The sequence below is a fragment of the Macrobrachium nipponense genome, chromosome 13 (genome assembly GCF_015104395.2).
Source record: "Macrobrachium nipponense isolate FS-2020 chromosome 13, ASM1510439v2, whole genome shotgun sequence".
Lineage (NCBI taxonomy): Eukaryota > Metazoa > Arthropoda > Malacostraca > Decapoda > Palaemonidae > Macrobrachium > Macrobrachium nipponense.
The window spans coordinates 79,312,759-79,336,344 of NC_087206.1; the positions used below are offsets into that span (position 1 = coordinate 79,312,759).

General features: G+C 39.7%; 1 protein-coding gene across 1 annotated transcript in view; it reads right to left on the reverse strand.

The window, feature by feature from the left end:
- The window catches only part of LOC135225882 (calcium/calmodulin-dependent protein kinase type 1-like), a 124,976-nt gene that overhangs the window by 94,008 nt on the left and 7,382 nt on the right, over window positions 1-23,586 (reverse strand). Inside the window, exons 2-3 of the mRNA XM_064265449.1 lie at window positions 12,500-12,574; window positions 11,121-11,195 (exon numbers count right to left, since the gene is read on the reverse strand). Of these exons, the coding sequence (XP_064121519.1) occupies window positions 11,121-11,195; window positions 12,500-12,546 (122 nt within the window). The 5' untranslated portion in view covers window positions 12,547-12,574. The remainder of the gene's footprint in view (window positions 1-11,120; window positions 11,196-12,499; window positions 12,575-23,586) is intronic.

Here is a 23,586-nt window from a genome sequence, read left to right on the forward strand (position 1 = left end):
TCACTCATACTAAACTCACATGCATTTCCAAAATGGAGCAGAGCAGTGCTGACGTGATTGAAGTGTACATGCCACAGTGAAAAATAATCATAGTAATAATAAAAACAGTTCATTATCAAAAATAAAAAAATTCTATGCATTGACTTATTTCAGGCAGCATTGAAGAAGATTTGCATGACATCACAATTCCAAATAAATAATAAAAAAAAGATAGAGAGAAATAAGTTTGAATTGTTAGCCAGGCCTTGATCGATGTTGGCATTCGTTTCATAAAAACAATTTTAATATATGGACTACTCTGAACCGTTCTCCTCATGTGATGAAACTCTCCAATGCTGTAAAATAAACCTCAACTATGTTTTTGTGATTTTTTTTTCTATTTACATTGCAATTGCGGCGGTAATGACAAAAAATGCTCTAGCATTGCAAATTGCATTCGTGTCTCTGGGTGGTGTGTTTCGACCCGGCAACCTTTATCTTGCAGATTTCAGCAGGAGTGAATTCAACAGGGGTCGTCCTCCTAAATAAATAATTCCTTAGTCTTTTGGGTCTATGAACCCAGTTTCAAACTACTGTGACGTTCAAAAACCGGTATATGTACACAGGCGCAGAAAAAAAATGAGCTGACAAATTAGCAGTATTTCAGTACTTCGTAACTGAATCAAGACTAATGACGGGTACTGAGAAATGCAAAACATTATCATTTCACTCCAATGCAAAGCATCTTTGTAGGTTTTCTAACGAAGCGTGGGTACTTCAAAGCATCCTCAGTTATTTCACTCCTCCAATGCAAAGCATCTTTGCAGGTTTTCTAGGCTTTCTAACGCAGCATGGCTACTTCAAAGCATCCTCAGAACAGAGGCGTCTGTGACAGAGCAGTAATAAAGACTCTGCCTCAACTGGCAAATCCGCAGTATGCTTCGTCAATAGCAAATGTATATACAGCAGTGTCTAAACTCTATAGCCAAGCCATTGCATCTTGACCCAGAGCCAAAATGCACAGATGAGATGATAAGCTCTACTAAAAGGAAGGAGTCTTGGGAGTTGGAAGTCGATGTCTGTCTGCGCAGACGGGAAATTGGTATGAGAGGAACTTCAATGGGGAAGTGGACCTAGTCTGGAACTGGTATGAGAGGATCTTCAATGAGGAAGTGGACCTAGTGAGAGGATCATCAATGAGGAAGTGGACCAAGTCTGAAATTGGTATGAGAGGAACTTCAGTGAGGAAGTGGACCTAATGAGAGGACTAGAGAGGATCATCAGTGAGGAAGTGGACCTAATGAGAGGACAAGAGAGGATCATCAGTGAGGAAGTGGACCTAATAAGAGGACAAGAAAGGATCATCATTAAGGAAGTGGACCTAATGAGAGGACAAGAGAGCATCATCAATGAGGAAGTGGACCTAGTCTGAAATTTGGGATGTCTTGTGAAATGAGGAAACGTGAAATAATAATAAGAGCGATCAACAGAAAACTTTGCCTTAATGAATATTTGGATATGGCCTCCTCTTACTCCTTCCTAAAGAACGCCATATTCTTTGGAAGCTTGAATTTTAAGTCAATGGACCCTGTGGTGGGCTTGTTTCACATGAATAGGGTTTGTTTGTCTTCTGAATAATAATAATAATAATAATAATAATAATTAATAATAATAATAATAATAATAATAATAATAATAATAATAATAATAATAATAATAAAATCCTCACAGTAGCCCGAGTCTTCAAATGGAGAAACAAATCCACAGTTATGTAAATGTACATATATTTAAATTTAAAAACAACAAGGATAGCTTTCGAGAATCTGTTCGGTTCCCCTTATATATTCTAATAATAATGGGTGGTAAATGTACGATACAAAACGTTAAAAACAACTAAGAACAAATCCTTTGGCACGTGCAAAAAAAAAAAATAAATAAATAACTCCATAACTATAAAAGACGCATGAACTTCGAATTGAGTCAACATTGGGTCTGGCTTAAAAAAAAAAAAGGGGGGGGGGGGAGAGGATAAGACAAAAACGTAAAAAGTTTATATTAATAAAGTTGGAACGATCCCGCCAAATGCTCTAAACGAGTCTCTCGAAATGGAAAAACATAAGAAGGAAATGTGGGAGGGGGGGAGGCCTACAATAATTAGGTCACGCGAAAATCCAATAATAGAAAGGAAGACCTCAGTATGTACTATAAATTCAAAGGGAGATTCTGTAAGCAACATAAATTCTGAGGGAGAATCTGTCACTATAAATTCCTACTTCAAATTCTGAGGGAGGGATCTGTCAGCAACTATAAATTCTACTTCAAATTCTGAGGGAGATCTGTCAGCACATATAATTTAATTTTTCTACTTCAATTCTAAGGGAATCTGTCAGCACTATAAATTCTAAGTGGAGGACCTGTCACTATAAATTTAAGGGCGAATCTGTTAAGCACTATAAAAGCTACGGGAGCATCTGTCAGCACTTATAATTCATAAGGGAGGACCTGTCAACGCTATAAATTCTAAGGGAGAATCTGTCTCAGCAACTACAAATTTCTAACTTGGAGAATCTGTCAGCCCACTAACAAATATTCTAAGGGGAGAAATCTTGTCCAGCACTATAAAATTTTTCTAAGGGAGAATACTGTCAAGCAGATAAAATTCTAAGAATCTGGTCAGCATACAACTTCTAAGGGAAAGAATCTGTTCAGCACTAAATAAATTCTTAAGGGAAGAATCTGTCAAGCAAAGTAATTAAAATCGAAGGAAGAATCTGGTCAGGCAGTATAAATTCAATAAGGGAAAGAATCAGTCAGCAGCAACGAAAATTCTAAGGGAAGAATCTGTCAAGCACTAGAAATTGTTCTCAAAGGGAAGAATCTTGTTCAGCACATAAATAAATTTCGAAGGGAGAATCGTCAGACACTATATAAATTCTAAGGGAGGACCTCGTCATATATATCTATAAAATCATAAGGAGAAAATGGTTAGCACTACAAATTCTAAGGGAGAAACTGTCCTAGCAACTATTAATTCTAAGGGCGCGCGGGACCTGTCAACGCTATAAATTGCGAAGGGGAGAACTCTGTCAGCAACTAAAAATATTCAATAAGGAGAATCATGTCAGTCAACCTACAAATCTAAGGGAAGAAAATCTGGTCAGCACTCTAAATTCTAAGGGAGAATCTGTCAGCACTTACTAAATTCTAAGAAATATGTTCAGCACGCACAAATTCTAAGGGAGAATCTGTACAGCACTATAAAATATAAAGGGAGAATCTGTCAAGCCTCTAAATTCGAAGGAAGAATCTGTCAGCACTATTATATATAAATTCTAAGGGAGAATTGTCGCAATATAATTCTAAGGGAGGACACTGTCACGATATAAAAAATTCTAAGGGGAGAATCTGCGTCGCACTGTAATCTGTCAGCCCTACAAATTTAAGGAGATCTGTCAGCACTACAAATTATAAGGGAGAATCTGTCAGCACTATAAATTCTAAGGGAGAATCTGTCAGCACTATAAATTCTAAGAAATCTTTCAGCACTATCAAAAATTCTAAGGAGAATCTGTCAGCACTATAAATTCTTAAGGGAGAAATCTGTCTCACTATATTCGAAGGAAGAAATCTGTCAGCACTAGTATAAATCCTAAGGGAGAATCAGTCAGCACGATAAATTCTAAGAGAATCTGTCATCACTATAACTTCTAAGGGATAAATCAGTCAGCACGAAAATTCTACAGGGAGAATCTGTCAGCAACTATAAATTCTAAGGAGAAATCTTCAGCACTATAATTCTAAGGGAGAATCTGTCAACACTATAAATGCTAAGGGAGAATCTGTCAGCACTAATAAATTCTAAGGGAGACCTGTAACACTATAAATTCTAAGGAGAATCTGTTCGCAACTATAATTTCTAAGGAGATCCTGGTCAGCACTATAATTCTAAGGAGGGCCTGTTCAACGCTATAAAATTTCTAAATGGAGGAGGTCTGTCAGCCTACAAATTTCTAAGCAGGAATCTGTCAGCACTACATTATATAAGGGAGAAATCTGTCAGCACTATAATTCTAAAGGAGAACTTCAGCCTATAAAGTCTAAGAATCTGTCATCACTAAAAATTTCTATGGATAATCATGTCATCCACTATATCAATTCCTAAGGGAGAATCTGTCCAGCACTATAAAATTCGATGACAGATCTTTGTTCAGCACTATACATTCTATGGGAAATCAGTCATCACGCTAATTCTAATAAGAGGGAGAAATCTGTCAGCACTATAATTCTAAGGGAGAATCTGTCAGCACTATAAATTCTAAGTAAGGGATAATCTGTCAAACTATAGAATGCTAAGGAGAATCTGTCAGCACTATAAATTCTAGGGAGGAACCTGTCAGCACTATACAATTCATGTCTACGGGAACTCTGTTACCTATAATTCTAAGGGAGAATCTGTCCGCACTATAATTTCTAAGAGGACCTTCAAAACGCTATAAATTCTAAGGGGAATCTGTCAGCACTTAAATTCTAGGGAGAATCTGTCCGCACTACCAATTCTAAAGGGAGAATCTGCTGTCCAGCAACTAGAATTCTAAGGGAAATCTGTCACACTATAATTCTAACGAATTCCTGTCAGCAAGCAACGTACAAATTCTAAGGAGAATCTGGGCGCACTATAAATTCTAAGGTGAGAATCTGTTCAGCACTATAAATTCTAAGGGAGAAATTCTGTCAGACTATAATTCTAATACGGAAAGGACCTTGTCCCGCTATAAATTCTAAGGGAGAATCTGTCCATCAACTATAAATTCTAAGGTAGGAATCTGTCAGGCCGAACTACGCAATTCTAATGGGGGGTTGGGGGGGGGGGTGGGGAAGATCTGTCCAGCACTATAAATTCTAAGGGAGAATCTGTCAGGCACTTATAAATTCTAGAATCTGTCAGGGCACTACAAATTCTAAGGAAAGAATTCTGTCCCCAGCACTATAAATTCCTAAGGGAAGAATCTTCGCAACTATAAATTCGAAGGAAGAATCTGTCAGCACTATAAATTCTAAGGGAGAATCTGTCAGCACTATAAATTCTAAGGGAGAATCTGTCAGCACTATAAATTCTAAGGGAGAATCTGTCAGCACTATAAATTCTAAGGGAGAATCTGTCAAGAACGTATAAATTGCTAATGGGAGAATTCCCCCCTGTCAAGCACTTATAAATTCTAAGGAGGACCTGTCAAGGGCAGTAATAAATTCTAAGGGAGAATCTGTTAGCACTATAATTCTAAGGAGAATCTGTCATCACTATAAATTTAAGGGAGGAATCCTGTCAGGCACTATAAATTCTAAAGGGAAGAATCTGTTCAGCACTATAAATTCTAAGGGAGAAATCTGTCAGCACTATAAATTCTAAAGGAGGAATCCTGTCAAAGCCTATATCAAATTCTAAGGGAGAATCTGTCAGCACTATAAATTCTAAGGGAGAATCTGTCAACACTATAAATGCTAAGGGAGAATCTGTCAGCACTATAAATTCTAAGGGAGGACCTGTCAGCACTATAAATTCTAAGGGAGAATCTGTTAGCACTATAAATTCTAAGGGAGAATCTGTCAGCACTATAATTCTAAAGGAGGACCTGTCAACGCTATAAATTCTAAGGGAGAATTGCAAAGCCACTTATAAATTTCTAAGGGAGAATCTGTCAGCACTATAAATTTCTAAGGGAGAAACTGCTGCTCAGCACTAAAAGTTTTAAGGGAGAATCTGTCAAAAACACTTATAACGATAAATTCTAAGGAATCTGTCAGCAATACAAATTCTAAGGGAGAATCTGTCAGACACTATAAATTCTAAACAGGGAGAAATACTGTTCAGCACTATAAATCTTCTAAGGGAGAAATTCTGTCAGCACTTATAAAATTCGGGGAATAAAAAGGAAGAAATCTGTCAGGCACTATAAAATTCTAAGGGAGAATCCTGTCAGCACTATAAATTTCGAAGGGAAGAATGTTCAGCACTAGAAATTCTAAGGGCGACAGTCATCAAAACGATAAATTCTAAGGGAGAATCTGTCAGCACTATAAATACTAAGGGAGAATCTGTACGCACTATAAATTCTAAGGGAGAATCTGTCAGAACTGTAAATTCTAAGGAAGAATATGCATAGTAAAATTATAATGTCCATTATTAACATAAAAAGGAAATGTCAGGGATTAAATTTAGTCCTACAATAATGAGAGTCACGTGAAAACGAAATATTGGAAAGAAAGATTTATAGTACGCACTAAATATTCTATTATTAATATTATTACTATTCAGAAGAAACCCCTATCAACATTTGGAACAAGTCCACCACGGGGGCCACTGACATGAAATTCAACCTTCCAAAGAATATTATATGGTGTTCATTAGGAAGAAGTTAGGGGAATGGAGATATCCCACATATTAAGAGAAAAAATCAATGAACATATTAATAAGTAGAAAAAAATTCATTACAATGCAAGGAGAATGGTCTCTATTGGAGGATGTGCAAGACTAAAAAGGTTACTGTACATCTATTAAGAGGGAGAGAGACACTTCTTCATTTCTGTGACTTAAGCATTCGCCGACAAAAAGGGTTATTTACACATTAGCTAATGCCATTGACTTTAAACGACTTCATCATCGGTTGCTCTACAAGACCTTTGAGATGAATGTTAAACCTACTGAACAACATGATGCTTAAATTGTTTTTTTTGTTTGTATAGTGTTTTTACGTTGCATGGAACCAGTGGTTATTCAGCAACGGGACCAACGGCTTTGCGTGACTTCCGAGCCACGTCGAGAGTGAACTTCTATCACCAGAAATACACATCTCTGACCCCTCAGTGGAGCGCCCGAGAATCGAACTCACGGCCAACTAGATGGCTTAAATGAACTGGAATTGGAATACAAAATCTGGGCCGAAGCCTTAAGGGAAGTCCGATGGAAGAAAGGGAATATGAACGGAGGTACAGTTAAAGGAATGAAAGGGGGTTGCAGCTAGGGGCCGAAGGAACGCCGACAAGAACCTCAAGAATAGTAATGCCTACAATGCACCGCGTGAGGTGTACTGGGGAGCTTGAATCCAATACCGCAATCAGATTTAGCCTTTAAAATTAGACGCCTACAATGCAGAGTGAATAGCGCCTTTATGCTAGCTATACCCAAGGTCGTATTTTCAACATAAACAATTCCATTCATTACTGAAAGCGATTCTATTTTACCTTTTATGTATCTGGTATCTCTTAAGAGTAAACATCAATTGATTCGGATGGAAATCAGTCATATATAAACTGCTTGTACACAAAACGGAAAGAGCTTCACACAAATACTCGTCTGAATAGGAAGCAAGACGATGATGAAGTCGGAGGTATTATAACAGGGGAAGGGAATGACGTCACTTTGGCTCAAACATATTAAACATATTCACAAGGGAAAAGGGAAAAAAACTAACAAACAATGGTAAATCATGCGTACCTATGAGGAGGGGCCATAAAGATTTAATAGTTCTATAAAGTTACAAAGAATCTTTATTAAAGATTGATAGAAAAAAACAACATTCTTGAGAAACAGTCAAGGATATATATATATATATATATATATATACATATATATATATATATAGATATTATACTAATCTAAATATATATAATTATAATAATATATATATATATAATATAATTTATATATATATAATTATTATTTTATCTATATTATATTATATATATATAAATATATTATATATATATTATTTCTCTGCACGGCGTGGAAAATAATAAATGACTTTTCTCATTCCTTCCTTCACTTACGACCTGACAACTATACTGGTATGTACCAAAGGATTATGAATGAATGGTTTAAATAAAAAAAAAAAGATTAATAAGAGGTAATTAGTCTGAGTGAGTGAACAGAAAGCGGGGAAAAATATAAATGTTCAGAAGGATACACGATTAGTGCAGCAGATCTTTCCTTCATCTGCCGCACCAAAGAAATCTTGGAATAATAATAATAATAATAATAATAATAATAATAATAATAATAATAATAATAATAATAATAATAATAATAATAATAATAAGCTCAATTCAGACGCCACAACACAAATTCCAGAGAGCAGCCAGCCCAGAGTCACACAAACCAGTTAAGGACAACATTCAACAACTTGTTTCATATGAAAAAGGTTCATCTTATTATAAATATTATTATAATAATATTTATAATAATGATAATAATAGATGCCGAAGTAGCCCCAACGCTCTTGCAGAAGAGTGTGCTACTAGAAACAGCGCACATGGCGAGAAAGTTGATGGTCTCCTATAAAGGAGGCAGGATGCAACCCGGAACCCCACACTATAAAAACCACCTAGAGGATGACTGCGATTGAAAAATAATTAATAATAATAATAATAATAATAATAATAATAATAATAAAATAATAATAATAATAAAAAAATAATAATAATAATAGGGGGTAAGGACAATATTCAGCAGTGGTGGACATTTTAGCCTGCAGGCACAACTGGTTTCATCTGAATTGGGTTCATCTTATATATAATAATAATAATAATAATAATAATAATAATAATAATAATAATAATAATAATAATCATAATAATAATAATAATCATAATAATAATAATAATAATAATAATAATAATAATAATAATAATAATAATCATAATAATAATAGGGAAAAACTCTCTATCGCGAGAGTATATATGATGTTCTAAAGGGTCCACAATAATAAAAAGTGTTGCGAGTCCGTGTATAATTTTTAAAACTTTACAAAAAGCTTTCGAGCCCTTCCCTGGGTTCATCTTCAGTCCAAAATAATAATAATAATAATAATAATAATAATAATAATAATAATAATAATAATAATAATAATAATAATAATAATAAAAGGTGGAGAAGACACTGCAAGTAAGAAGGTAATTAAGTATATTCAAGGTCGTCTAGTATCGCAAAATATATCAAAATACTCAACAATTCTCAACCCCGGGATGCTATTGCATTAAATCCGACTTCGAGAGACAACCGAATTATATTTGTTTGTTTGTTTGTTCGAATTATATTTGTTTGTTTGTTTGTTCGTAGTGTGTTTTTACGTTGCATGGAACCAGTGGTTATTCAGCAACGGGACCAACGGTTTTACGCGACTTCCGAACCACGTCGAGAGTGAACTTCTATCACCAGAAATACACATCTCTCACACCTCAATGAAATGCCCGAGAATCGAACTCGCGGCCACCGAGGTAGCACGCCAACACCATACCGACCACGTATGTCACTCGCGGATTAAACTGGAATTCATTTTTGGCAATTTCGTTGCACGGAGAACTTTGAATAAACACTCTGGAAAAGTACTTAATTTCTTCCCTAAATAAAGATTGATTGGTAGGTTACTTACTGATCTGTCGTTTGTGTCTTTGGGTTCGCAACAGCAGCGAAGATTATTTCACAGCCTTGAAAAAGTCACAATCACCGGAAAATATCTCTAGGGGGTCTTCTTTTTCCCTTATTTTTTTGGGGGGACATATATGTTTATGGGCGTATTCTATTGTGACCTTCATATACGAAATGTGTATACTTGCATATACATTTATATAAATACATATATTTGGATCCACATATAAATATATGTATATATATACATATATATGTGTATATATACACATATCAACACAGTATATATATAATATACATATGTATGTATAAATGTATACATACACATACATGTAAATACAAACATATATATCATACATAAGAATACACTATGCAATCTAAAATCACGTTTGCATGATCAAAAAAAAAAAAAAAAAAAAAAAAATCTGGGGAGATAGCTCGAGAGAGAGAGGTCGAGAGATCTATCCTTCAGAGGGACGAAGTTCCTTCGAACCCTAGTCCGAGCACATTTTGAAAGGACCCGCGCGGGACCGTACCGGGGTGGGGGAGAGGGGGGGGGGCAGGGCGCACACTGTTTTGGACAGCCTCTCACGGTGGATCGTGGCTGAGCCCCCCAGTCTGTCTACGTAAGAGTGTGTTTGTGTGGGCGAACGGGCCTTGGCTGACGATCTTATATTAATGAATATAAAAAAAAATAAATAAATAAAAAAAATAGCAGCAGAGAGTCAGTCTGATCGGCCCTCCTTCCGCCAGGGCCTGACGGAAGTGACTGACGAGGAGGCTTTTCGAAAATTCCGTTTCTCTCTTTTTCTTTCTCTTGTCTTCTATTTTTTTTTATTATTATTATTATTCTCGAACAGCGCGGCATTCACTGATGGCATGAATTGTGTCTTCTGATAATAATAACTGGTCTGAAACGGTTCAATACTACGCGTTTCTTGAAAAGTTTTTGGATCGTGTCAGGTGCTAGCTCATATAATCTCACGCCCAAATATATGGAAGTGTATGTGTGTGTATGTGTATATATTAAATATATAAATATATAAATATTAATAAATATATAAATAATAATATTATATTAATTATTTAATTATCAATAAATATATATATAGAGTTATATAATATATATAGTGGGTATTATATATATATATATTAATTACATCTCAATAAATATTTAAATATATAGATATTTTATATTTAAACATGTGTTTATATACATCTATATATATATATATATATATATATATATATATATATATATATATATATATATATATAAAACACATATATAAGATACGTGAGATTCGAGCACAAAAATCTATCCTTGTGCAAACGTTTAACAGCTGACCGACAGTTAACTCACTCTGGGGATAATGAATCCCACAGTTCCAGCACATGACATAATATGAATCTGACACATCAGAGATTAACGATTAGGTATTTGGCGCCAGTACAACTCCAGGGCCGAAACCCCCAGACAAGGGGAGAGAGAGACGGGAACGGGAAAAGGGGAACTCCTCGAGAGGAACTCCTCGCCACTCCGACGACTCGACCCCCTGGCGGAACTCGAACCGAATCGGAGCTGCCAACACAACTGAGGGTATGTCAATCAATCAATCAATCATAGAAACTGCCAAACACCACGATGCAAATAAAGAAATATGACTTTTTGTTTCCCCCATTTTTTTTTTCATATGTTTGGCATCTCATCGTTACTTACAATTCCATTACCAAATAGACTTTGTGTTTATCTTCAAACGTTTCTAAGAGCTGAACTATGTTGGGATGCGTTAGCCTGCAATACAGAAGAATAAGAGACAGGTGAGAAACACACACACACACGCACACACCACCACCCACACCCCCCAGGCTCTTTCTTTTCAAAAAGGGGTAAGAAAAGGGAGGGAAGAAGAGAAGGAAAGAAGGTAGAAGGCGGCCTTTTATTTTTTTTGACGCGTTGGCTACTCTCCTCCTTCCTGGCCCTGCGGGATGATGCAATTCCAGTCTCCGTCGTCCAGCGAATCCAGGACTCGGTCCAGTCACTGTGAAGCTTTGAAATCATTGACAAACTATTCGTTCTTTCTTTACCCTGAATGTTAAAATGACTGAGTTAACCGATCAAGACCCATGAAATCTAGACAATGTATTCATATTTTTTTTATCTGAAGGTTGAAATCACCTAAGTCATCCATGGTTGCATTGATGGACGAACGCTGCATTACGCAGAGTGCAATTTGCAACCCCATCCCCTTGAGTCAAGTGAGCCAACGGACAATAAAGAAACGTTGAAACTAAAAGAAGATGAGGAGGAGGAGGAGGAGTAGGAGTAAGGGGGGGAGGAGGAGGAGGATGAAGAAAAGAAGCCAAGAAATGCGAGACCCGGAATCCGCCGATACGATGCCGAGGTCACACCTGGTCTGAAGATTCCTCTTATTTTTTTTTTCTTCTTCTTCTCTTCTGGAAAACTGTTTGTTTTTGTTAATGGAGGACAAGAGAAACTCTTCTGTCTGTAATCTTCTCCTTCACACAGAAAGAGAGAGAGAGAGAGAGAGACAAGCAGAAGAAGAGGAAGAAGGAGAAGAAGAAGAAGAAGAAGTGCCGTAACATCATCATCACCCTCTTCCGCCACATCTCGAGGCCTCTACGACAAGTCTTAAATCTAATCCTGGAATCAATTAATTGTACACTTTTTTTTAGGACAATGAGGGAATATTCCCTTTTGTGGCGGCTCTGGGACCACCAGGAATCCTCTCTCTCTCATTCTTTTCAAAGGCTCTGTGTCGTACGAAGTTTGGAGAGAGAGAGAGAGAGAGAGAGAGAGAGAGAGAGAGAGAGAGAGAGAGAGAGAGAGAGAGAGAGAGAGAACTAAATCTAAATGAGCAAAGCATCGAGATGAAGATACGTCAAAAAAAAAGGAATAAAGGAAGATGATCTGGGAAGAAAGAGGAGAAAAGGACATCATAAAAAGCGTTGCATAATCATAATAATAATCATCATAACCATAACCATAATAATAATAATGATACTGGAATCGATCAGGTGAGCGGGAGGGGAATACAGAGGAAAGGGGGAAAGGGGTAAAAGGGGGTAAATACTTACAACTCTATGATGAGGTACACGTGTTCCCTGTCCTCGTATGTTTCCATCAGCTGCACAATGTTGGGGTGCTGCAGTCTGCAAAAGTTCACCGCTCTCGTTATACACTTGGGATAAACACAGGAGGAGGAGGAGGAGGAGGAGAAGAAGACGCTATAAACAAAGGAGAAGAAGAAGACGAAAAGGGAAGAAGAAGAAGAAGAAGAAGAAGAAGAAGAAAGGAAGTTTATAAATATAAGGAGAGGAAGGAGGACGGAAAAGTTGAGAAGAGAAGAAATTAACACGTGGGATAAACACAGGAGGAGGAGGAGAAGAAGAAGACGCTATAAACAAAGGAGAAGAAGAAGACGAAAAGGGAAGAAGAAGAAGAAGAAGAAGAAGAAAAGGAAGTTATAAATTATAGGAAGAAGAGGAAGGAGACGATAAGAAAAGAAGAAATTAACACTTGTAACCAGAGAAGAGGAAATAAAAGGCGAATAAACAAAGGAGAAGAAGAAGACGAAAAGGGAAGAAGAAGAAGAAGAAGTTATAAATATAGAAGAGGAAGGAGACGATAAGGGAAGAAGAATAGAAATTACTTTTGGGATAAAACACAAGAGAGAATAAGAGGAAGAAGAAGAAGAAGAAGAAGAAGAAGAAGAAGGAAGAAAATAAAAGGAAGAAGAGGAAGAAGCAAGTTAAAATAATATGAGAAAGGAAGGAAGGGACTATTAAGAAGAAGAAAAATTAACACTTGGGATAAACACAGAGGAGGAGGAAAAAGAAGAACGCTTAAAAACATACAAATGTGTTATGATAAAAGGGACTTATAAACGAGGAGGAGAGAAGGAAGAAGAATTAAAACGAAAATAAAATAAGAATTTATGGAAGGAAGAACGATAAGGGAAGAAGAAGAAGAAATTAACTTGGATAAACAAACCAAGGAGAAGAGGAAGAAGAAGAAGACGCTATAAAAAAAAAGAAAGAAAGACGAAAAGGGAAGAAGAAGAAGAAAGAAGAAGAAGAAGAAGAAAGAATTAAATAATAGGAGAAGGGAAAAAGGAGACGAAGAAGAAGAAGAATTAATTAAAAACACCTTGGATTAAACCACAAGAAGGAGAAAGAAAGGGAAGAAGAGCTATAAACCAAGAGAATAGGAAGGATACGAAAGGGAAAAGAAGAATTAAGGGAATAAAAGAAGGAAGGAAGAAGAAAAAAAGAAGTTATAAATATAGGAAAATAAGGGAAGGAAAAAACGAATTAAGGGAATAAGGGAAAGAAGAAAAGAAATTAACACTTGGGATAAAACCAAGAAGGAGGAGAAGAAGAAGACGCTATAAACAAAGGAGAAGAAGAAGACGAAAAGGGAAGAAGAAGGAAGAAGAAGAAGAGAAGAAGAAGTTATAAATATAGGAGAAGAGGAAGGAGACGATAAGGGCGGAAGAAGAAGAAGAAATTACCACTTGGGATAAACACACACAGGATGGAGGAGGAGAAGAGAAGACGCTATAAACAAAGGAGAAGAAGAAGAATACGAAAAGGGAAGAAGAACGAAGAAGAAACAGTTATAAATATAGAAGAGGAAGGTAGACGATAACGGGAAAGAAGAAGAAGAAAGTTAAACACTTGGGAATAAACACAAGAGGAGAAGAAGAAGGAAGAAAGAAGAATAAGAAGAAGAAAGAAAGAAGAAGAAGAGGAAGAAGAAGTTAATAAATATAGGAAGAAGGGAAGGAAGGAAGAACTTAATTAATAATGGAAAGAAGAAGAATAAAATTAACACTTGGGGATAAACCCAAAGGAAGGAGGAGGAAGAAGAAGAAGACGCTATACAAAGGAGAAGAAGAAGACGAAAAGGGAAAGAAAGAAGAAGAAGAAGAATAAGTTATAAATATAGAATAGACGAGACGAAGAGAAGAAGAGGAAGAAAGAAGTTTATAAATATAGGAGAAGTAGGAAAAGGAATACTTAAAGGGAAAGAAGAAGAAGAAATTAAAATTAACAATTGGGAATAAACAAACAATAGGAGGAGGAGAAATAAGGAATACGCTATAAACCAAGGTGAAGAAGAAGACGAAAAGGGAAAGGAAGAAGAGAAGAAGAAGAAGTTAATAATATAGAAGAAGGAAAGGAGACGATAAGGGAAGAAGAAGAAAGAAATTAACCTTGGGAAATAACCAAAGGGAAGGAAAGGAAGGAGAAAAGAGAAGAGCATAAACACAGAAGAATAATAAGACGAAAAGGAAGAAGAAGAGAGAAAGAGGAAGACAGAAGAAGAAGTTTATAAAATATAGGAGAAAGGAAGGGTAAGGAGACGATAAGGGAAGAAAGAAGAAGAAAATTAACACTTGGGATAAACACAAGGATAGGAGGATAAGAAGAAAAGACGCTAAATCTCAAAGGAGAAGAAGGAAGACGAAAAGGGAAGAATTAAGAGAAAGAAGAAGAAGAAGAAGAAGAAGAAGAAGTTTAAATATAGGGAAGAAGGAAGGAAGACGATTAATGGGTGAAGAAGAATAAATTAACACTTGGGATAACCACAAGAAGGAAAAAAGAAGGAAGAAGAAGAAGACTGCTATAAACAAAGGAGGAAAGAAAAGTTTGACTAAAAGGACAGAAGAAGGAAGAAGAGAAGAAGAAAGAAGAAGTTATAAATATAGGAGAAGAAGGAAGGAGGACGATAAGGGTAAGTAAGAAGAAGAAATTAACACTTTGGGATAAACACCAGAGGAGGGAGGAGAAGAAAAGGCGACCCTATAAACAAAGGAGAAGAAGAAGCGCAAATGGAAGAGAAAGGTGAATAAAATAAGAAAATACGAAGAAGAATAGAAGAAGAAGTTACGTTAAAATATAGGAGAAATATGGAAGGAGACGATAAGGAAGAAGAAAATAAATTCAACACTTGGATAAACCACAAGAGGAGGAGGACAGCAAGAAGAAGACGCTATAAACAAAGGAGAGAAGACGAAAAGGGAAGAAGAAGTAGAAGAAAGAAGAAGAAGTTATAATATAGGGATAGATAATACGATAAGGGAAGAGAATAAGAATTCCACTTGTGTATAAACACAGGAGGTTCGGAGAAGAAGAAGACGCCTATAAACAAGGAGCAGAAGAAGACGAAAGGGAATAGAAGAAGAAGATAAAAGAGATGAAGAAGAGTTGAACTATAGGAGAAGGAGAGGAGACGATAAGAAGACGACGGTGGAAATTAAGCAAGCTTGGGAATATGAAGAACACACAAGAAGTAAGGAAGGAAGTAAGGAAGAATAACGCTTATAAACTCAATAGGGAAGAAGTAAGAACGGAAAGGGAAGAATAGATGAAGAAGAATAAGACGAAGAAGAAGATTATTTCTAATATTAGGAGAAGAGTCAGTTGGGGAAAGACGAAATAAATAAGCGAAGAAGAATTAACATTGGGATACACACAAGCGGAAGGCGAAGAAGAAGAATACGCTATAAACAAAGGAGAAGAAGAATTAACGAAAAGGGAAGAAGAAGAAGCAAGAAAAAAGAAGAAGGAAGAAGAAGTTGAAGTCAATAAAATAGGAGAAGGAAGGAGAGGAGACGTAAGGGGAACGAAGAAGAGAAAATTAACATTGGGGATAAACACCAAGGGAGTGAGGAGAAAGAAGAAGACGCTATTTAAACAAACGGCGAACGAAGAAGATAAAAGGGAAAGGGAAGAAGAAGCAAGAAAGAGAAGCAAGCTAAGAAGAAGTTATAAATAATAGGGAGAAAAGAGGAGGAAGGAAGATGCTAAGGGAAGAAGAAGAAGAAATTAACACTTGGGAAAATAAACACAAGAGGAGGCGGAGAAGAAAGAAGACGCTAAAATAAACAAAGGAGAAAGAAGAAGACGAAAAGGGCGAACGAAGTAAGAAGAAGAAGAAGAAGAAGGCGTAAAAGAAGTTATAAATATAGGAGAAGGAAGGAAGGGACGATAAGGGAAGAAACGAAGAAATTAAACTCACATTTGGGATGTAAACACCGAAGTAGGGATGGAGGAAGAAGAAGAAAGAAACCGCTATAAACCAAACGGAGAAGAAGAAGACGAAAAGGAAGAAGAATAAGAGAATGAAGAAGAAGGTTAAGAAGAGAATGTTAATAAATATAGGAAGCAGGATGGCGGAGTCCGCTAAAGGGAAGAAAGAAGAAGAAATTAAACACTTGGGCGAATAAACACAAGAGGCGGAGGAAAGAAGAAGGAACGACTATAAAGAAAGGCGAAGGAAGGAAGACGAAGAAGGGCAGAAAAGGGAAGCAAGAAGAAGAAGAAAAGAGAAGAGGTAAAAGAAGGAAGTTAATAAATTATAAAGGAGTAAGAGGAATGAGAACGAAATAAGGGAAGGAAGCCGCCGAGCAATTAAACATTGGATCAACACAAGGAGGGTGAAGAAGAAGCGCCGAAACGTTCTCCCCCAGGCGCCGCCGCCGCCCGAACTTACGGGAATCCAAAGCCGCCGAAGTTAAACAATAGGAAGGAAGGAGGAAGGGAAGGCGAAAGGGAAGAGAACGAAGCAATTCACCTGGGAATACCCAACCAAAGGAGGAAGGCGGAAGAGAAGCGAAAAAACGGGCTAATAATACAAAGGCGCAAGAAAACCGCCGCCGAACAGCAGCAAGAACGAAGAAGAAGAAGCAAGAAGAAGAAGAAGAAGCGGAAGTTGAAGTTAAATCAATCTAGGAGAAGAGGAAGGGAGCGAATCAGGAAGAAGAAAAGAAATTAACCACTTGGGATCAAACCTAAGCATGGAGGAGGCGAAGAAGAAAGACGCTACTTAAACCAAGGAGGAGAACGAACCGAAAAGGACCGTCCTCAAAGGGCAAGAAAAAAGGCCGAAAGAACGAAGAAGAAGCAAGTTAATAAAGTATAAAATATAGGAGGAAGGGAAGGAACTATAAGGGAAAAGAAGGAAGTAAAAGGAAATAACACTTTGGGATAAATAAGAGGCCTTGCGGAGCAGAAGGGGCAGGACGCAATAAAAAGGAAGCCGCGCCGTATGCCCGGGCAAGCCGGACGCCGCCGCCGACTAAACGGTCTAAGAATATAAGGAAGCCGAAGGAAGGCGCCGAATAAAGGGAACGAAGAAGGAAAAGAAATTAAACCCTTGGGAAATACCACCCTAGGGGCGGAAGCGGAAAGGACGACCGGGCTAAAAAAAAAAATTTTCAAAGGGGGGAACGGAAGCAACGCCGCCCTTCGCCGGGCCTTCCGGGCTAAAGCCGTCAGGCCCGGGGCCTCGGCCGAACGCCGCGGACGACGTTTATAAACAAACTGGAGAAGCGGGACGGAAGACGCTAAAAGGGAACGAAGCCCGCAGGCCAATCCCAACTTGGGCTCAACCCCGGCGGTTGGTGGAAAATTCGAGCAGCGCTCTCCCCCCCGGGCCGGCCGGACGGTACGCCCAGGGTAAGGGAAGAAGAATAAGAATTAAGAAGTTGGGATTAAATCAGAAGAGGACGGAGGACGCTAACATGAAGAAGACGCAAAAAGAAGAAGAAGAAGAAGGAAGAAGAAGAAGAATATAGGAGAAGAAGAAGAGACGGGAGAAGAGAAGAAGAAGAAGAAGAAGAGGAAGAAGAAGTTATAAATATAGGAGAAGAGGAAGGAGACGATAAGGGAAGAAGAAGAAGAAATTAACACTTGGGATAAACACAGGAGAGAGGAGAAAAGAAGAAGAAGAACGCTATACAAAGAGAAGAAGAAGAAGAAGAAGAAGAAGAAGAAGAAGAAGAAGTTATAAATATAGAAGAGGAAGGAGACGATAAGGGAAGAAGAAGAAGAAATTAACACTTGGGATAAACACAAGAGGAGGAGGAGAAGAAGAAGACGCTATAAACAAAGGAGAAGAAGAAGACGAAAAGGGTAAGAGAAGAAGGAAGAGAGGAAGAATTGGGAGAGGAGGAGGAGAACAGAGAGAAGAAGAAGTTATAAATATAGGAGAAGAGGAAGGAGACGAAAAGTGAAGAAGAAGAAGAAATTAACACTTGGGATAAACACAAGAGGAGGAGGAGAAGAAGAAGGCGCTATAATCAAAGGAGAAGAAAAAAAAGAGAAGACGAAAAGGGAAGAAGAAGAAGAGGAAGTTATAAACATGGAGAAGAGGAAGGAGACGATAAGGGAAGAAGAAGAACAAGAAGAAGAAGAGGTTATAAACAAAGGAGATGAAGAAGACGAAAAGTGAAGAGGAAGAAGAAGTTATACACATAGGAGAAAAGGAAGGAGACGAAAAGGTTATAAACATAGGAGGAAGGCGACGAAAGGGGAAGAAAAAGAAGAAGAAGAAGAAGAAGAAGAAGAGGTTATAAACATAAAAGAGGAAGGAGACGAAAAGGGAAGAAGAGGAGAAGTTATACACTTGGGATACACAGAGGAGGAGGAGGAGGGGGAGGAGGAGGAGGAGAGGAAGAAGAAGAAGAGAGAGAGAGAGAGAGATATTTCCTTCCCTTTCTCTACTTGTTCTTCTATTCTTTTAGGGACCCTCCTAATAAATCATAAGGAGATCTAAACGAACAGAGAGTGACACACAAAAGAAAAAAGGAGAGAGAGAGAGAGAGAGAGAGAGAGAGAGAGAGAGAGAGAGAGAGAGAGAGACCTAATGAGGAAAAAAAACCACAATGGTCATATTTTCGCACCAGAGTCAAAGAAAGCAATGTGCTATAAGGGTTCTTCTCAAATACGTATTTCCAAGTTAGTGATCCTCAAAAGACGAACAACAAATGAATGCAGACTAAGACTACAGCACTAAGTATGGTAGTCGATGTTCAAAGCGAGATGGCTACGTTCTAATGCAAAGAAAAGGAAAAAAAAAAAAGGTAAAAGAAAACACTGTGCTTCATGACATAACACTTAAAAGAGCAAAAATTGGAGAGAAAACACGAAAAGGGTTGAGTAAAAAATTATATATATACATACATGTATATATATATATATACATATATGTATATATATATATATATATATATATATATATATATATATATGTGTGTGTGTGTGTGTGTGTGTGTGTGTATATATAAATGAACTCATGCACAACAGGTAATCACCAGCTAATGAGAACGTTCTAAGTTATATATGTTTAATTCTTCACTATACATTTTTATCCAAATCCATAGCTTCATCACAATCAAAAGGAAATACATATATATTTAGTACTATATATAAAATTCATAAGAAAAATGGACCATGAACGTCATCCATTACCTGCTGATTTCAATAATCCTGAACATACTTCTAAATGGTCATCAAAATTTGCAATATTAAAAGTACTGGTTGGAATACCATTTAAAATGGTGCCGTCCGTGCACACGTTTCATACCTACCTACTCGATTATCGACACATTTAATGTTATCACCGGCAATACCCGAGTCTTACTGAGAATCAACCACAAGTGACAGAGAGTGTATTGACAGCTAATGCAGGCATGTTCGCAAATTTCTTTTGAATTCCTCCGGTCACGAATGAATGACCTGCGCCAGGTTTCCTGACGATCATCTTAATTGGTTTCAATTTTGGGCATTGATACGTAAACATCAGTGTGTATTTGTAGAAGTATTCCTCAAGGTGTCTCAACAGTAGTATCCCTCATAGTGTCTTGCCACCAGTATTCCCCATAGAGTCTTTACAGCTGCTGTTCCCTAATAGTGTCTTAACAACAGTATCCTTCAGAGCGTCTTCACAGCTGCTGTACCTTAGAGTGCCTTTACAGCAGTATTCCTCATAGTGTCTTGACAGCAGTATCCCTCATAGGGTCTTAACAGCAGTATCCCTCAGACGGGGTCTTTACAGCAGTAACCCACAGCTGCGTCCTTACAGCAGTATCACTCAGAGGGACTTTACAGCAATATCCCACAATCGGGTCTTTACAGCAGTATCCCTCAGAGTGTCTTGACAGCAGTATCCTCAGACGGGGGGTGTTTACAGCTTTATCCGTCAGATGGGGGCTTTACAGCAGTATCCCTCAGAGGGGGGGCTTTACAGCAGTATCCCTCAAATTGGGTTTTTTTTTTTTTTTACAGCAGTATCCCTCAGATGGGGGGCTTTACAGCAGTATCCCTCAGATGGGGGCCCCCTTTACAGCAGTATCCCTCAGAAGGGGGGGGCTTACAGCAGTATCCCTCAGAATGGGGGGGGGGGGCTTTGACAGCAGTAATCCCTCAGAAGGGGGGCTTTAACGTATCCCCTCAGTGGGGACTTTACAGCAGTATCCCTCAGAGGGGGGGGCCTTACAGCAGTACCATCAGAAGAGGGGCTTTTACAGCAGTATCCCTCAGAAGAGGGCTTTTACAGGCAGTATCCCTCAGATGGGGGGGGAGCGCTTTACAGCAGTATCCATCAGATGGGGGGCCGCTTTACAGCGCGTTATCCCTCAAGGGGGGGCCCTTTTTGTTTTACAGCAGTATCCTCAGAGGGGAGGGGGGCTTTACAGCAGTATCCCTCCGAGGGGGAGGGTGGGCTTTACAGCAGTAATCCCTCAGGTGGGGGGGCTTTTACAGGCAGTATCCCTCAGATGGGGGCCTTTACAGCAGTATCCCTCAGGATGGGGGGCTTTACAGCAGTTCCCTCGGAGGTGTGGGGCTTTACAGACAGTATCCCTCAGATGGGGGGGGTTGGGGGCCCATTTACAGCAGTATCCTCAAGAAGGTGGGGGGGGCTTTACATACAAGCATTTCCCTCAGGGATTGGGGGGCCCCTTTACAAGCAGTATCCCCCATCAGATGGGGGGGCCCCTTTACAGGCAGTATCCCTTCCAGATGGGGTGGGGGTGGCCCTTTACAAGCAGTAATCCACCTTCAGATGGGGGGGGGGCCTTTATAGCAGTAATCCCCTTCCGAGTGGGGGGGGGGCTTTACAGCAGTATACCATTCTGAGGGCCCGGGGGCCTTTACAGCAGTATCCCTCAGAGGGGGGGGGGGGGCTTTACAGCAGTATCCCTTCAAGGGCTGGGGGGGCTTTACATCAGTATCCCATCAGATGGGGGGGGGCTTTACAGCAGTTACCCTTCAGGATGGGGGCTTTTACAGCAGTATCCATTCAAAGACAGAGTGGGGGGGGGGCCTTTTTACAGCAGTATCCCTCAGAGGGGTGGGGGGGGCCTTTACAGCAGGTATCCCTCAGCTGGGGGGGGCTTTAACAGCAGTATCCCTTAGGGGGTACTTTACAGCAGTAATCCCTCTAGATGTGGGGGGGGGGGGGGCTTTAACAGCAGTTATCCTTCAGAGGGGAGAACTTTACAGCAGTATCCCCTCAGGTGGGGGGATGGGGGGCTTTACAAGCAGTATCCCCTGCGGGGTTGGGGGGGGCTTTACAGCCGTATCCCTTCAGATGGGGGGGGGGGGTGGGGGGCCGTTTCACAGCATTATCCCTCAGATGGGGGGCTTTACAGCAGTATCCCTCAGATGGGGGGCTTTACAGAAAGTATCCCTCACTTGGGGGAACTTTACAGCAGTATCCCTCAGAGGGGGGGCCTTTATACATCAGTATCCCTTCAGAAAGGGGAGGGGCTTTACAGCAGTATCCCTCAGATGGGGGGGCTTCTACAACAGTATCCCTCAGATGGGGGGAGTATCCCTCAGGTGGGGGGGGGCCTTTACAGCAGTATCCCTCAGAGGGGGGGGGTTTTTACAGCAGTATCCCTCAGAGGGGGGGCTTTGCAGTATCCCCTCAGTTGGGGCTTTACAAGCAGTATCCCTCAGATGGGGGCTTTACAGCAGTACCCCTCAAAATGGGGGCTTTACAACAGTATCCCTCAGATGGGGGGCCTTTACAGCAGTATCCCTCAGATGGGGGCTTTACAGCAGTATCCCTCAGATGGGGGGGGCCTTTACAACCAGTATCCCTCAGAGTGGGGCTTTACAACAGTAGCCCTCAGATCGGGGAGAGTTTACAGCCTTTTAAGATCCCTCAGAAGGGGCTATTTACAGCAGTACCCCCCCTCAGATGGGGCTTTACAGCAGTATCCTCAGATGGGGGGGGGGCCCTTTTTACAGCAGTATCCCCCTCAGAGGGGGAGCTTTTACAGCAGTATCCTCAGAGGGGGGGTTACAAGCAGTAATCCCATCAGATGGGGGAGAGCTTTTACAGCAGTATCCCTCCCCAGAAGGGGTATTTGATTTACCCAGCAGTATCCCTCAGATGGGGGAGGGGGAGCTTTACAGCAGTATCCCTCAGAGGGGGGGGGGGCTATTTTACAGCAGTATCCCTCAGAGGGGGCGTTTTACAGAGTATCACTCAGATGGGGGCTTTACTCAGCAGTGTTATCCCTCAGATGGGCGGCTGTACAACAGTTTTTATCCATCAGGAATGGGGGGGGCTTTACCAGCAGTTATCCCTTTCAGGGATGGGGGCTTTACTGCAGTATCCCTCAGTAGATGGGGGGTGGTGGCTTTTACAGCAGTTATCCCTCAAGATGGGGGCCTGCTTTTACAGCAGTATCCCTTCAAGATGGGGGGCCTTTTGCTTTCAAAGCAGTATTCCCTCAGATGGGGCCCGCTTTACAGCATTCCCAGTAAATCCCTCAGAATTGGGGTGGCCTTTGCTTTTACAAGCAGTAATCCCTCAGATGGGGAGGGCTTTACAGCAGTATCCCTCAGATTTTGGGGCTTTTTCAAAGCAGTATCCCTCATGATGGGGGGCTTTCAACAGTATGCCATTCAGGATGGGGGCTTTACAGCAGTATCCCTCAGATGGGGGCTTACAGCAGTTCCCTCAGATGGCGGGCTTTACAGGCAGTTATTCCCTCAGATTTGGGGCTTTACATACAGTATCCATTCAGATGGAGGGCTTTACAGGCAGTATCCCTCTAGATTGGGGGGTCTTTCATGCCAGGTATCCTCAGATGGGGCTTTACAGCAGTTATCCCTTCAGATGGGGGCTTTACTAACAGTATCCATCAGGATGGCGGGCTTCTTTTACAGCAGTATCCCTCAGATGGGGGCTTTTACAGCAGGTAATCCCTCAGATGGGGGGCTTTACGCAGTATCCCTCAGATGGGGCGGCTTTATACAGCAGTATCCCTCATGATGGGGGGCTTAATACAACAGTTATTCCATCAGATGGGGGGCCTTTTACAGCAGTATCCCTCAGGATGGGGGGCTTTTACAGCAAG